Source organism: Botryllus schlosseri, chromosome 9, assembly GCF_051294905.1.
Source record: "Botryllus schlosseri isolate E-star chromosome 9, Bs_hap1, whole genome shotgun sequence".
Taxonomy (NCBI): domain Eukaryota; kingdom Metazoa; phylum Chordata; class Ascidiacea; order Stolidobranchia; family Styelidae; genus Botryllus; species Botryllus schlosseri.
The window spans coordinates 3,333,970-3,350,249 of NC_137244.1; the positions used below are offsets into that span (position 1 = coordinate 3,333,970).

The following is a 16,280-nucleotide window of genomic DNA, read 5'->3' on the forward strand; positions in this document are numbered from 1 at the left end:
GTATATATCTTGTCATTTCTCCTGCGTACACATTGACGCAATGTTTGTTCAATTAATTGTAAGTTATTTTTATTAAATATGTGAATCTACTTGCAACTGAAATCCAGGATTTGCGATGAATCGTAGCGATTTGCAGCCTAGTAAAATTCAGTTGTTTCGATAAAACTATAGGTGTTGTGTAACAGCAAATTATAGCTTAATTGCCCCTATCCAGTCAGGTACCACTGACGTACTTAAGTATGGAGCAGTTATTCTCAAGAGCGGCTCTCACCAAGATTTCATGACGCTTAAAACAATTCTTAGAAATCAGTATCTCTTTATCGACAGAAAAATTTTCGCTTTCAAAATTCACTTAAAATGTTAATCTGCGTTTATGAACGTAACGTTTAGAACAGGGGTGTCACACACAGTGTGACTCAAAGCATGTACAACCTTCAAATTCCTATCTTCGTATTTAGTGGGATTATTATTAGTTATCAAGCCTAACGATTATAGTGAATTTAATAATTTATTGATGTTCTTGGGGGATCGATTTCAGTAACATCTTCGTTTGCAAACATGGAAATCGGCAAACATTCAGGGATTGACCCCTATTGAATACAGCCATTAACGGACGCACCCATCGAATTTGGTTCATTATTCATCATTCTCTTAGAACAGGCGCGGGCAACTTCTCCCGTCGGCGGGCCAGATATAGGAAAATGAAGTACTCGGCGGGCCGGATTGCAGAATCGATACATTATTCGCGTATTTATCCACCTATACGAGGAATAAACCGTATTTAATGTATTTAAGTTTAAAGCACAGAGACCAAAATAGTATTTAATGAATTTATTACCCTAATGTACTTCAATAGCTGTTGAAGTCAATCAGACATAGCCTATGTTAACATATGTTCAGAGGTGGTCAAAGTAGTCAAGAAAACTACTCATGTAGAAGTAGAAGTAGCGACGAAAAAATCTACCAAAGTACGAGTAGAAGTACTTCTTCAATAAGCCACCTAAAACTACTTGAAGTAGAAGTAAAATTGACTGACTTTAAATCTACTTTTAAGTAAGTAAGTGGTTTTGAAAACAGTCTTAATTCGTTCGCATGGACTGTCAAAAGCTGTGAATTGAGCTATGTGGCAGGTGCAAAGAGCATGATTCGTATTGATGCATTCCAGGAGGTATCAATTTTCGACTGCATAAGCCAGTGGTTTTCAACCTTTTTGGCTTCGCGGATCCCTTTTGACCGTCACGGACTCTCGCGGACCCCCTGAAGTTTTAGTTCAATTTTAGCTCTATTATGGTGCAACCTTCATATCTGTCTTGTGCAAATATGAACTGTAGGCTTGTGATGAATAGCAAAATAATGATTTTTCATGCAAATAACATCATACTATTTATGTAGAAATTGGTAGACTTCTATTATTTCAAAGCTAATTTTGCTGCTGTATTTCTTGAAGTACGTGGTCATGTCTTGAAAATCCGCGTCGTCGTTTTGATATGAACGAGGAGTGCCGAAAACCATTTCCGCAAAGATAGATGGGGGCTAATGCAATATTAACGCATAACGCTTCGACGATACTTTTGGTGCGATCGCAACATTTATGGCACCAAAATGAAGAAACATATATTTTATAAACATATCACGTCCAGCATCTAGCGCAGGGACGGGCAACAGACCGCGGGCCGGATTCGGCCCGCGACGGCATTTTGATCGGCCCGTAGAGAGTTTCCGAGGTCAAGGTAAAATCCTAATCTAAAAGAATAGACAAATTTTATGCGCCAAAGAATGGATCCAAGTTTTCCAACCTGAGAAAGACTGTCATGAAACTACTTGTTCTGTTCGGTTTTACATATATATTTACGAGCTAACATTTTCGACCATGAACAATTGAACATTAACAAGACAAGGCTGCTGCATACCAATATAACTGGTGATATGAATCTCAGGGTTGGAGCGTAATGCTTTGATAGCAACGAAACACTCCTTGTTCATCAAAAAACCAGCCTTGTCGATAGGGGATCCTAGGAGGATGTATATCATTGTCCGATTTATGACGGGTTTCAGCCAAAAATATTCGGGTTCATTTCAATATGAATATTGAATATACTATTCAATTGTATATTGAAATTCTGTGCCTCCAAGAAGCTGTTCAAATAATCGTTATGTATATTAGGGATGGTGTGAACGTGAGGTTCACGTTCGCGTTCTGTGTGTGAACCTCAGAAATTTAGAGGTTCACGTTCACAAACGAACCTTGGTAGGTCCTGCACTGTGAACCTTTTTCATATATTACAATTTTCATGTCATTAAAATATTTTTGGTTGAAATTTACTACATTTCAACTGTGGGCCTGGGCACTCTATGCATGTCGCTGGCAGCATAAAAAATCAACACTAAACGAGCATGCGCCTTGACAATTTCAAAAATTTTACTTGCTTTGTTACAAAAGTTTGCTAGAAATATCCAGTTTCCCGTTTGTGAAAATTTAGTCACTCTCTGCTGTGAGCTTGACCCGCAATCACACATCAAGAGCGAAATACACTACATGTAGCTGTAGGTAGCAGTGTTGGGATCAAGTCACTAACCTTCGAGTCACGAGTCATTGCACATTTTGACTCGAGTCAAGTCAAGTCAATCGATTTTTAAAGGTGACTCGAGTCAAGTCAAGTCACTCGATTTTTGGAGGTGACTCGAGTCAAGTCGAGTCAAGTCAAGTCAAGTCACGAGTCAAGTCAAAATTCAAGTCAAGTTGCCTTTTCGAAGTATGGGGCATGATAACGTCATTGCATATTGCTAGCTGTCTGAAATACAGATTGGGTGGTCGTTGATTTTGAACCGACGAACGAATATAGAGTTAAATATACGCGTAAGAAGGCGCTGTATCGCTCACATATACGTAGAACTGCTAAAGCACAGTTTATAGTTAACAGCCAAAATAGAGAATAGATGCGAATTGATAGGAAGCAATACATTGCCCATTTGCAAATCGATATGATACATTTCGACTCTGCGCCAATGGCTGAGGACAATATAAACTATACTCGAATTCAATTTCAATAAAACAAGAAGCTTGGTTAAGGTAAAAACAGAGATTAACTACTTTACTATACTAGTTTACGACAACGTGAGCTGTAAGCTTTGATCACTTCGTTTGCGATCAATTTATATGTGAGGGACCAATGGAAGCTTAGTAAAACGCACGATCATAAAATGATTGGTCGCTCTCACGGTTACACCAGCGTTTCGTGAACAATCCGAACATATGCAAGGTTCAGTGATTTTTATCGACATCGATTACTTGATGACTTGAAATTGACTCGTGAATTTTGCTCCGAGTCACGAGTCAATCCATATTTCTGATACGCCGAGTCAAGTCAAGTCAAGTCATTTTAGCAAAGTGACTCGAGTCAAGTCAAGTCAAGTCATTCGAAAAAGGTGACTCGAGTCTGACTCGAGTCAAGTCATGACTCGAGTCATCCCAACACTGGTAGGTAGTCAGCGAATGATGCTTATTCAACCAATCAATGAAACTAATATCGTTGTCTAATGTAAAAAAAACCTAGCAAGCGTACGGGGTCCATCTCGATTTCATATGTTTATTGCATCATAAAATCCAAATCCGTGCGATTGGGGTGTTGGCTACTGCTGTATAACTGTTAATGGGGTAATATCGGTAGCAAGTATAGAAACCCGTTTTACACTCTGCTCAATATCAACGCAGCAACACTCAGACGCCGAATACATTGTCCAGTCTGGCCCGGACCGTTAGGGCGTAGGCTTATATTCCCTTGCAAGTCCTCGTAGGAATTGTTGGCAAAGCGTCGGAAGATATTGGTTTTGTGGGATTATTATATCATTTGATTGTCCCAGTTGATGCATTTGGCGACGTTTAAAAATTAATTCAGTCTGTACTTCAGCATTGTGGAATTATATGGCCCGAGTCGTCGTGAGGTATCGTGCACAGTACATTAATATATCACTTCACCGAAAGGTAGGGCTGGAATCAGCAATATGTCGTCACGTGACGTAATGAGGTTCACGTTCGCGTTCACACAGAACCTTTCAAAATGGTTCGCGTTCACACGAACCTGAACCTTTCGGAGGTTCACACCATCCCTAATGTATATCACAGGATAAAATGGATTTTGGGGCGAGGTTTCAATCCCTGCATTGGGACAAATTAGGGAAATAATCCGGAAATTTTTATTTCAAACGACTGTTCACTAATTTGATGAGACTGACAACTTCAAATCGAGAAGATTTCTCAGACATTACGAAGTCACCCTGCTTGACGTTACTATCTCCATATTTTTACTTTTTCCACAAACCCCAACAAAACGTCTCTAAACAGCAATATGTTTGTATCAGCAGGTTAATGGAAAATTGGTGATGAAAATGAATTTCCACACTACGATAGTTCATGTCAGACAATTATTACGATGATATGAGTCATGAGGTTTTAGCAGTTGTTGTGCGAAACTGCCTCATGCTTTCTCAAATAAAAAAAATGAAAATTAGAATATCAACCATGCTAAAAAATTGGAGGTCTCGCGGACTCCCTGAAATTGGACCCCCGGTTGAGAACCGCTGGCATAAGCATTGTTTCGCGCCATGGGATGAAAATTGTAGTATTGATATGAGAATGCAATACTAACCCTTTGTTTACTAGAAGACCCCGTTAGATATGGCACCCTATCCCATATTATAAGGCCCCAAGTTCAGGCGAACAGCAATACGTATCGGATACGGTTTCATCACTTTTCGCGAGGGGTCAATACGACACAATACACCCGCACTGTATACTATAACCTGCATGCAGCGGAACAGCTTTGAAGTTTTCTCCCCTACCTTATAAGGTCATTTTCATGGTGAAATGGCCGATGGCCAACGCGTTACCTCAGTTGGGTTCCTTGGAGTCTATTTTTATCAAAATACGCAAACTAAGTCTGTGCCTACAGAATGAGTTCATGAACCATCTAAAAAAGAAAGTACATCGAGCTTATATGCTCTCTCTCTCTCTCTCTCCGGCCCGATTATTCGAAATTCAATGCCGCTGACGTCACATTTGGTGATACCATGATTGATATACAATGTTCTTTCCAATTCTCTACTAGCAGCTTACGATTACCCCTGACGAGTGTCAGTCGAAACTATTCGGGCTCATTTCAATGGGAATATAATATTCAACAAAAATACTTGTGGTCAACCCACATCATTAAAACATCGTCTCACGCATACAATGCCCCCGCATAGCATACAGAAAACATGCCTAGCTAGCATATAGAAAGGCAACCCATTCTGAACTGTGTCGCACTTTTCTGCGGTCTTGAATGTGGCGAAAATAACGAAAAGAAATTGTTTCAGCTCTAATCTCTCACCCCTGTTGCGCAGTCCGTTGCCCGAATATTGTGGCGGGTTTTGTCGCCTTTCGAACAAAAAGAAGGACTGATCTGGACTGTCTAGGGTTCGAGTTCGGTCGTCAATAATTCGCTGTCTTGCATAAAAAGAAATTACCGTAAGCAAGTCAGTTTTTGGCATCATCGCGTAAGCGTCGAAGTCATGTGACGTTTAAACATTGCCCTTGCATTGAAGCTGGAACTATGTAAACATACTTTAGATGTTGGTGGTGGTGTCGTACATACATATATTTTTGATGTAAAATGTGTATTCTGTAACGACCGACTGCATACGTATACTAAGAAAATCCTGTTGAAGGAAATTTACCATCCTTTCTTAATATCAAATGGCATTCTTGTCATGGTAAAATTAATATGCATACATATTTTACACACATATGCTTTATATTACAGCGAATATTCATGCAAACACCATAAATGCGACAACAACACCGTAAAGGGAAACAGGTCTTCCTATGACAATCACGAGAAACCAATTTTCGTCATGAGAATGTCCCAACAGCCTCCCGCTTCTCTGAAAATCCTAGATACGCCATATTTGTACAGCACCAACCCGATTAACACCGCGCAAGACGAAAGGGCAATCGAGGATAGAATTATTTCCCTTTGCATCTTACTAAAAACCGGATAGTCGGTCGTCATAGAATCCACGATGTTGCCGCCTTTGTTTTTATGGGGAAACGGTCCTTCAGGGACTGTCACGCCCAAGAATTCACATAAAGGATCCCACCCTTCCGTAACTCTGTACACCAACAGCTTGTCTTTCGGTGCAGACTAGAACACATGAGGTTACCGATGTGATTCCGAGTAAAATGTGAAAACAAAATGAACAAAACGTACGTGTAAAACATGCGCGTTGTGTTGCCGGTAGAGTTTAACCGACATTTGCTTGTTGAACTTCGTATTCCCGTCTAATATCGACTTTGATTGGATTCCGAAGACAAGCCAACCTGAATTTCAGAAAACATATTAGTGCTAATAGCCACTACACACGAGACAGGTTGACGTATTATAATTAGGGCTGGGCAAAATCGAGTACCTGAGTGATTCGATTCTGAATCACGTAATATGCTTCACGTCGAGTCGAGTAATCGAGTATCACTCATTATGACGTCAAACCATATTACAATACGTAAAAGTGCAAATATGTATCTTTTATGCCACCACAAAGAATATAATGCCTGTTATCCTTCTCATAAATGATACTCTGGTATTTTTCGACCATACCGACTTCATTCCACTTGATGACAATGTTGTTGGATAATCATGATTTCGGAAATGTGCTATGTCCAGTAGCCTTCGTATAGCTTTGTACTAGATGTTTCGCATGCTACAATACGGCTAATCAAGATTTCAACGCTTCAACAGTGAAAATTAGTATCAAAACTATAATTTTCATTGATAAATTAACTTTCAGTGGCGAGAAGCGTATAATTTAGTACTCGAAAAAATCGTCTTTTACTACTCGACTCGAATCATTAAAATTAATACTCGATTCAGATTCGAGTACTCGAATCATTGTGCCGAGCCCTAATTATAATACCCAACAGCGCAATGGCGTCCATTGATTTCCGATAAATTGGTGACGGCAACGGCAGCAATTTGCACATGGCCGATCTGCTGTTCCTCTCTTGTTGTTTTGTAAGACTTCGCAGCCATTCCTCTTCACTGTTCCTCGTGGTCAGGATGATCTAGGCGGTCACGATATGAAGGATTATACCATGAATAGTGAATACAACAAATCCGTGCGTGTAATGAAGCCTGGGCCGATGTTAGTGACAGTTTCAAGTCGCAACAGTCATTACAGGGATCACTGCAACCGTGGTATAACCAAGAGGTGGTCCAAGTAGCCAAGAAAGCTACTCAAGTAGAAGTAGAAGTAGCACCGCAAAAATCTGCTCAAGTGCGAGAAGAAGAACTTTGGAACGCAACGAAAAACTATTTAAAGTAGAAGTAGAATATTTTTGCTTTACATCTACTCAAGTAAGTAAGTATTTTTGAAACGGTCATATAACACGTTCACATGATGGTATGGCAAAAGCCGCAAATTGAGCTATGCGGAAGGTGCAAAGAGCTTCATGCATATCGCTACATTACAGAAGGCATACATTTCCGAAAGCATGAGCATTCGACCACATCATGAGATGCAAATGATGGTTTTGCTATGGAAATGCCACACTAATCTTTTGTTTACTCGAACATCCCGCTTTAGAAAATGTCATGGCATGGCGCCCTCACCCATATTATACGGTTCGTAGTTTAGTCGAAGAGCAATACGGAGAAGTTGTATGGATACGATGTTAACACTTTGCGCAATTCGTTTACTAAAACAAATAGCGTAACGTAAAAATACCGTATAGTGGAATTGTATTTTCGGAAATTAGAGGCGATGCTGCACTTGCTTTGAAACTTAAGCATATGTGTTCTCCAGACCAAATAACTGAAACTTATAATTAGAACTTTAAGAAGTGATACTGCGAACTAAACGACAAATACCAGAAACGCGGAAAATGTATTTCATGTCTTTTGTCCGGACAGTTTTAAGTGGTCTGATAAAACAGGTCTAACGCTCATAAAAGTCAGAGCCCACTTTTCTAGATTTGGACACGCCATGGGCTGCTATAGATTACGAATATGGTGGGTAAATGCTAGATTGCCAAACGGTAGTTTCAAACATTATGATGGGCTGGGCTGTTCTGAAATATGTCAGATGGGCGAAGATGCGGTGCGAAGGAAACCACGCAACATGCTACCTAAATAATATTCACTTTCGTGAAAACATATTTGTAATTCACTATCTACTTTGCGAGTAATTAAAATTGAAAGATAGTACTCCTTGAAAACAGCCCCATAACTTCCCAGTTTATCTTTCTAATTGGAGTATTAAACTACTTCAACGTGACAAACTTAAAACAGCGAAGCGAAAAGTAAGTAAGTAGATCACAAAATAATATGACGTAGAACTAGAAGTAGCGAAAATTATATCTACTTGAGGAAGTACCAGAAGTAGAGGAGAACAAGATAGCGTAATGGTTAAGCGTCCGGCTTCTTGATCGGTAGGTCGTGGGTTCGATCCCCGGCCGGGTCACACCAAAGACCTAGTAACAGTGGTATCAATGACTTCCCTGCTTGGCGCTCATGCATTACTGGGATAGCATGGAGGGGTGGTGCAAGACTAAGAAAGCCATACAAGTCTATATCTGCACTTCCTTGTCCGGCGGCATATGCACATCATGCACTCATGGTATGCATATGCACAGATCGTGTGTATGTCTATCATGTGTCGGTGTATATGCCGCAAAAACATCAAGGACAAAAATAAACTACGTCCTTTCCGTCCTTTCCTTCCCTACTTCTAAAAAGTAGTAGTAATTCGTTACTGATAACCTCTGAGCATAAGAAAGACATCATTTGCTTGTGTTGAATCTGTAGAAAATCGTGAGATTGCCATTGTCCAGACGTTCTCGAACATATTTTGACTGCGTACTCTTTTCGAGTGACTTGCATGTATGCGTACTGCGTAGCCTACCCCTTAAAATAATATTCCATACACCATGTGTGCAACATAAATAACGCGATAGCATGAATTGAAAAAACCTCACAATTCCTTCAGCGGTATTTGAACATCATATACTCATGGTATCAGGGCTTTGGAGCCGGAGCCGGAGCCCGGAGCCGGAGCCCCAGAGCCGTGCATTTTCACCGGAGCTGGAGCCGGAGCCGGAGCTCTACATAAAATTCAGCTGGAGCCGGAGCCGGAGCTGGAGCCCGTTATTTGAGGAGTAGCTCCGGCTCCGACCTATTTCATTGCCGTTATATAATATATATATATGCAACAACCACATCTGCTGATTTATCATAATTGAACAGCAGGCCGGAATTTTAATGCTGTGCACAGCAATGGCATAGAGTAAAGTGCGTTCTAGTGCAACTATGATGTTGTGGACAATTGACAAGTATTCAGTATGACGTCACAAGCCGACACGGCGGCACCTATATGTCTTCGTTGCTACATCGGATGTTACTGACGGCTGACAGACTCGAGATTACTATAGATAACTAACCTATGGGTAGATTAGTAATCTATATAGACCAGGAATGGCCAACCTTTTCGGCTAAAGGGGCACATGCAATTGACGAACGAGTGTGCGGTCCACTAGCCGCGCCAAGCGGGTATAATTTTCTAAGTTCATAAATAAACTAGGTCAATAATATTATTACTTGAGTATTGCGGGTCTATTGTATACCGCCCGCTAGGCTCAGTCTGCAAGGACACGACTATTCGGCGTCTGGCCACATCGATATCGAAGGTCTCCGATAATATGCGACAATAATGTTGCGCCTACATCTCACCGTCGACGATCATTATGCGAGCGCAAACGCGAAAAGACTTTGTCGCGTAATTGCGAATACAGTTACACTCAATCGGGTAAATTGGGCGTTTTTTTCATTGTCAGTAGGGGGTAGGCTACCAAGCAAGAAATCGTGTGACAATTAAACACGCGAAGCGTGAAGAAAAATTTCGCTACTATTTTAGTTTATTGTAATGTACGACGATTTACTGAAAATGTGACTGGACCCTGGATCTGCCAATGCGTCGGAACTGATATTTTAGTCATCAACATCCCAAGTGTCGCAGCCAGAATTGTAATTTTTGGTTGGCATTGCAAGTTCACAATCTGAGCAATTCATTTTCGATAATATAATAGGAAATTACCTCGCGGGCCACGCAAAACCTCTCGCAGGCCACATTTGACCCGCGGGTTGGCCCCCCCTGATATAGATAGGCCCATTCGATAATTTCAGAGCCGGAGCCGGAGCTGGAGCCGGAGCAGTGGTAATAATGCGGTTCCGGAGCTGGAGCCGGAGCTAATGTATGATAGAAGAGAGCTCCGGAGCCGGAGCTGGAGCAGTTTAAATTTACGGCTGCTCCAAAGCCCTGCATGGTATATGGTATCGTGTGAATGTATATCATGCGCTGGTGCTAATTGCCGCAAATATATCAAGGAAAAAATATAGAACATGTTTTTTTTCCGAGTGGCGGATCCGGATCGGGACAGGATTCTAAATTTCAAGAGTGCATGAATAGTGTCTTTGTATGTATATGTTTACTTTGATGTTCTGTAACACCTTGAAATATTTTCACTGTATAGCGTGATTTCAAAGAATTCCTAGTAGCAAACCGCAATGCATTGACTAAGGTCTAACTAACGAAATATCGACGACCATGGGTCGTCCAATAAATGGTCGTTGCCGCTCAAGTAGAAGTTGGATTAACGACATAAATTACTACTCAAGTATAACTACAGCAGAGTTCATTCCGCCCTATAATTATGCACTCCATCATTTATACATATCGTTTATTTTTATATTTCATTGCCTTTTATTTACAGCGCCCCAGTGTATTAATGCTACATTGTTATATTCGGCGCTCTATATATTATTATATTATTATTACTAATATAAGTAACGATTTCCAAGTTAATAAGTGTGTATTCTAGGCCCACTTTTGCCCTAAAAGCTGAAAACTTTTGTAGAAGTAGCCTGGAATCAAAACCACTTCAGTGAGTATACCGAAAGTAGACAAGACATACATGATGACCCTGAATAAATAGTAGCCTATACTTCGATGCGTAGGCTACCACCTATCAGCGACAGGTGGATTAGATGCTTGCTCAACCTGATGTAGAATTTCTTGGATCCGTATTTTAACAGTAATGACGGAAACCAGATCCGGATTAAATCAGAATTCCGTTTATCGAGTCGGCTTGGGTCTGTACAGGCCTGGAAAACCATGACATCTCTACAACACCGTTATTGGGTGTCGGCTCGACTACCAAAATTACACTGTCAAGGCATATATACTACTGGCGTACTAATTGCATGCGCTAATTACAACGTCACGAAAGCATGTTCCTCTTGGAATGTCAGACAGAATATTAAGATTGATTTTGATTCGTTATATTTGGTAATTACCAACTTATATTTCTCTCAGCGTCACGATCGACCATAAAGAGAGCCGGTATGTGGCTTGCGCGCTATAGGCTATACTAGGGTTGCCATACGTCCGGAATTTCCCGGACATGTCCGGAATTTCACTGTTAAAACTGCGTCCGGGAGGAATTTCTAAAATATGCCTAAATGTCCGGAATTTTGAACGTTTGAAGTAAGCTCATATTTTTTTTGTAAATCAACCTAAACAAGACTATTTTGGGCAGATTTTTGCTATTTGAAATTGTTCTTCGCGCTGCGCGCGATTTAGTGTCATATATATTGGTTTTAATATGGGGACTACCGCCCTCGCAAAAACTGCGATCAAAAAATAAAAAACAACAACATTCATTTACAAAAAGAAGTCTAATTGTAATCGCAATTACAAGATAACGGTATTCATAGAGTCGCAGTTTTAGGTCGTTTGGATGCTTTATTCAAAGATAGTGGTTCTAAACCTGGGGGTAATTCGCCTTTATTCTGGGGTTCGCGAAGATGTTGAACGTAATTAGCTTCCAAAATAGGCTGTGAGTAAATCTGCCGCGGCACACCAGAGTGCCATTTACGTCTCGCAAGTGTGCCGCGAGAGATTCATTCGAAATTTTCGACATTATGCGCTAAATAATTCTATTCCATAGCAAGCGATCAATAATCAAAAACGGGCTCGATATGAAGTTTGCACAATGCACAGTACATCTGACAAATCAAAATTGCTGTCATGCAGGCAATCAATACCCCCGCGAATTCGCTGTACCCGACATATAGCCTGCCATGAAGGTGGAATTCAGTTTTGCACATTGCGTTGATTGAACGCAGAGAAGAGCAGACATGGCGGCGCCGGTATGACAATGCAGTTTTCAAATCCTCATCGTCTTCCTAATCACCACCGAAAAATGAATTCCTTTGGAAGTGATGTTCGCGTTTACAAATTCGAATTACAAAGAATAGACGTCCACATTGTGATTGTTAGGCAGCCTGTCGGCACTACCGTTAAAACGTAGGCTAGGACGAATTTGAGAATTGAGAAGTAAAGTTGATCTTATTACATCAGCTAACAAAATTCTCGCCGCTGCGGTTATTATCGGGGGTTTGAACTGCGTGTGGCTGTCCCTGCCAGGAGAACGAGTGGGGTATTGCTTTCATCACGCGTGCTATACGACATGGGTGGAAATGCGTTTGGCATCGTGTATACGCCCCAAAGCCTTCGTATTCGTTTGTGGCGATCGTGCTTGGCCTGTTCGATGCGACGGTTATAATTACATCGACAATGCTGTAGTGCAGTGGTCCCCACCCCGGGGGGAATTCCCCCTAGGGGTGAATTTTGAAATTTTTTATGGGGGAATCTGGCTTTAGGGTTGTATCGGAAGATACACTGTGTGCACAAGGTTTTTAAATTTTTATGGCAGAACTGGATGAAAGTAGTTCGTTACAATTATATGTTTATTTGGGGGATTTTAAGCTAGGCGTATGTTTAAATTCCTTCCGTAGATATGACACCCCCTGATAGACTGAGGCTCACGAGACGATTTCGTTGGACCCGTGACAGCCTCGATCTCGACAAAATTGCTACTACACTGTAAATTTTTTCCCGTTGGTGACGACACCAAAAAGAACGCGTTTTGTGTAAAAAACTAAACACCTGAAAATATGTTTCGCGTTGTGTTTTGACGTTGTCAAATACTGTGTTGTTCTATATAGCCGTTGTCAAACGACGTGTTGTCTCATATAGGAGTGCTCTACACCGTGCATGGACCCAGATAATCACTAAATAATATCGCCTACATGGCCCTCTTTGTAGCTCTTCAAATTGATCACTAAATAATCTGGCGTACACGACCTCTACCCGCAGTGATAAAAATGAATTACCAAGTGATCTGGCATCCTCGGCACACAACAGCCGCTTGTAACGCAGCATAAAAATCATTCTATAGTTTGCAATGAAACCATCATATTAAAAATCGACGACAGTATGAAATCGTCATTGATTAAACGAAACCATCACAACAAAATCAATAAAATGAAAATGTAAAACGCAATACCAAATGCAAGTTATGCACAATGAAACCGGACTGTTGCTAGTAGAAATAATGAATTGTGGCACAGCATGAAATAATTGTTTGAAGTCATTACAGCATGCGGTAACTATAAGCATAAGTAACTGCCGCATATGACTTTATAACCCACAAACTTAACACAACCCTCAAATTAACCTTTAGATATAACCAAACTGACCCTTATCCACACCTAAATGTAACGCTTACCCAGCATAAGGCAGACTTCAACCCCTATGCTCAAGTGTCAAAAGCTGTCCCGGGACATGCTTATATGTCCACTGATCTACTGGAATGATGTACATTAACGAAATACTGCAAAATAAAACAAGACAGTGTGCCAAGATAAAGTTAAGTATGAACTACTGTAAAAAACTTGCACAGTACTAACCAACCAAAGAAAGAGGCTTTGTATATGCCCTTACTGCAAGTGTTCAAATTTCCGAAAGAAATTATTCAATTTTTCGGAGACATATTGGGTGTTTTTGTCGCCAACAACAACCCTCTGAACAAATGCCAGGATTTGAAATTCCTTGGGGTATGACACATCCCAGGCATAATAACATGCCATCATATCGATCAGCACATCGAAAACCGTTGCGTCTTCATCACCGCAAGGAATTGATTCCCCCACAGCCAGAATCCAGCCTTGGATCGAACCATCCTGATGTCTTGCGACGACTAAATGTGGAGGATCATGCTTCTGACTCTTGGTCTCTATGTCGTGGGCCTGAAACACACACATATTGTTCAAGTGTAAACCTACATGCGAAAAAAATCTGAAATCATCAGGCAAGGACATCCATGAAATACACCCATTTCTATTCCGTTATGCTTTCCCATCCCATACCGTAATGTTTTCTGATCATATATTAAATGAAGTAGCAATACGGTATTCATAATGCGCACCTGTTGAACCAGCAGCGCAGATAAACCGGTTTTTGTCGGCGGTTAATTCTGGCATCCGAAAGTTCAGACTGTAATTTAAGCAGCTTGGTCAGCTCATCTTTGTCACCTCCACTGGACTGGTGAAATTGAATGATATAGCGGTTACTACTAATGCTGAATCATGATGAATTTGTAGGTTCCAATTTACCTGGAAAATCTTATCCAATATATTCATCATTTGTTGATAATTGCTTTTCATGTCGTCAATAGTTGTTGGCGCAATTACGCTTTTGAAATCTTCTGACCTGAGACGGAAAGTAATACCGTCACGAAACACTAATAGAGGTGGCTGATAAAATAAGAGGGCATTTTGGCTATTGACGTCAGCATTTTGATGACCTATGTAGCCTACGGCCGCATTCCAGTGCATAGTTGTAAGGAAATAACTAGGCGCCAAATACCCATGTTGAAATGTCCATGGTATATTTTCAGCGGGCTATGGACTAATCTCTATATTCATGTCAGCTTACTCCACGCACCCGAATCGCCGGAGTTGTAATGACTCGAGTCAGGATTTTTATGATGACTCGACTTGACTCGAGTCATTTTCTCAAAACACGGAAATGACTCGACTCGAGTCATTGGGCATGACTCGGACCAAGTCATACGACTCGAGACTCAGGCGGCCAAGACCAACATTTCATTGTAATTTTTAAGAATAGTAAACTGACCACACTATTGGCAGTTCGTTTATTTGTACTGATACTTGAAAATGCGACCAGAAACTGCTAAAAGTGAGGAAAAGGAGTATGTTATAAATGTGAACCATTCGATATCACCAAACCGAGTTATAAAAAGTGGGTTTAACAAGATTTTAACTGGAGAATGAGCACAGTGAGCAGTCAACACGATGACTTGGACTCGGACTAGAGTCATAAAACCAAGACTCGGAATTGACTCTCTTCTCGCCGACTTGACTCGGTGATGAATTGAAAATGACTCGACTTGACCAGAGTCAAAACTATAGAAGTGAGATAGACTTGTGACTCGGAGCCTTGTGACTTGGTTACAACCCTGCGAGTCGCGAGCAGTCATGCAGCTACGAATGAAGCACTTGTAATAATGATGTAATCGCGACAAGCGCGAAATTTTTTTCAAATTCACTAATGAATTTTGTCTTTAATATTACTAGTTTCCCATATTGCTATCAAATACGTATGCAGGTAGGCTGTATTTATTGTTGCAGCAATTTGACACGTAGCAAATGTTCAGGTCGAAAAAAATGTGACGCTGCCGAGAATTTGAGGGATATTCTTAGTGGTTTGCAACTTCAATGTTTACATCAAAGCCTAAAATACATGAGTGATTTTGCAATTGCAATTTTGGCAATCAGTCACCAAATTGGCGTGACAATCGTATGGCTGACTTCTCCGTTATTCTCTGCTGTTTCGAAATATATTTCGTTACGCCCCGAACTCCGCTTTCAGTATATTATAACCGTCTGCTATGTCATCTCATCGATGGGCAATCAGTCGCCAAATTAGCCTGAAACTCGTATGGCTGACTTCTCCGTTATTCTCTGCTGTTTCGAAATATATTTCGCTACGCCCCGAACTCCGCTATCAGTAGCCTATATCATAACCGTCCGCTATGTCATCTCATCGATGGGCATTGGGCAATCAGTCGCCAAATTGGCCTGAAACTCGCATGGCTGACTTCTCCGTTATTCTCTGCGGTTTCGAAATATATTTTGTTACGCCCCGAACTCCGCTATCAGTAGCCTATATCATAACCGTCCGCTATGTCATCTCATCGATGGGCAATCAGTCGCCAAACTGGCGTGAAAATCGTATGGTTGACTTCTCCGATATTCTCTGCTGTTTCGAAATACATTTCGCTACGCCCCGAACTCCGCTTTCAGTATATTATAACCGTCCGCTAT

The 16,280-nt window shown here is 40.9% G+C and overlaps 2 protein-coding genes across 2 annotated transcripts in view; both read right to left on the bottom strand.

Annotated features, from left to right (window-relative positions):
- Nucleotides 1-16,280, bottom strand: part of LOC145445863 (uncharacterized) — a 126,924-nt gene that overhangs the window by 27,031 nt on the left and 83,613 nt on the right. The gene's annotated exons all lie outside the window — the stretch shown is intronic.
- Nucleotides 5,616-8,024, bottom strand: LOC145445868 (uncharacterized). Its single transcript, XM_080324029.1, has 3 exons — nucleotides 6,952-8,024; nucleotides 6,249-6,358; nucleotides 5,616-6,182 (listed from the first exon to the last, which is right to left on the bottom strand). The coding sequence occupies exons 1-3, from the start codon at nucleotides 7,016-7,018 to the stop codon at nucleotides 5,871-5,873; spliced, it is 489 nt and encodes a 162-aa protein (XP_080180155.1). The 5' UTR covers nucleotides 7,019-8,024; the 3' UTR covers nucleotides 5,616-5,870.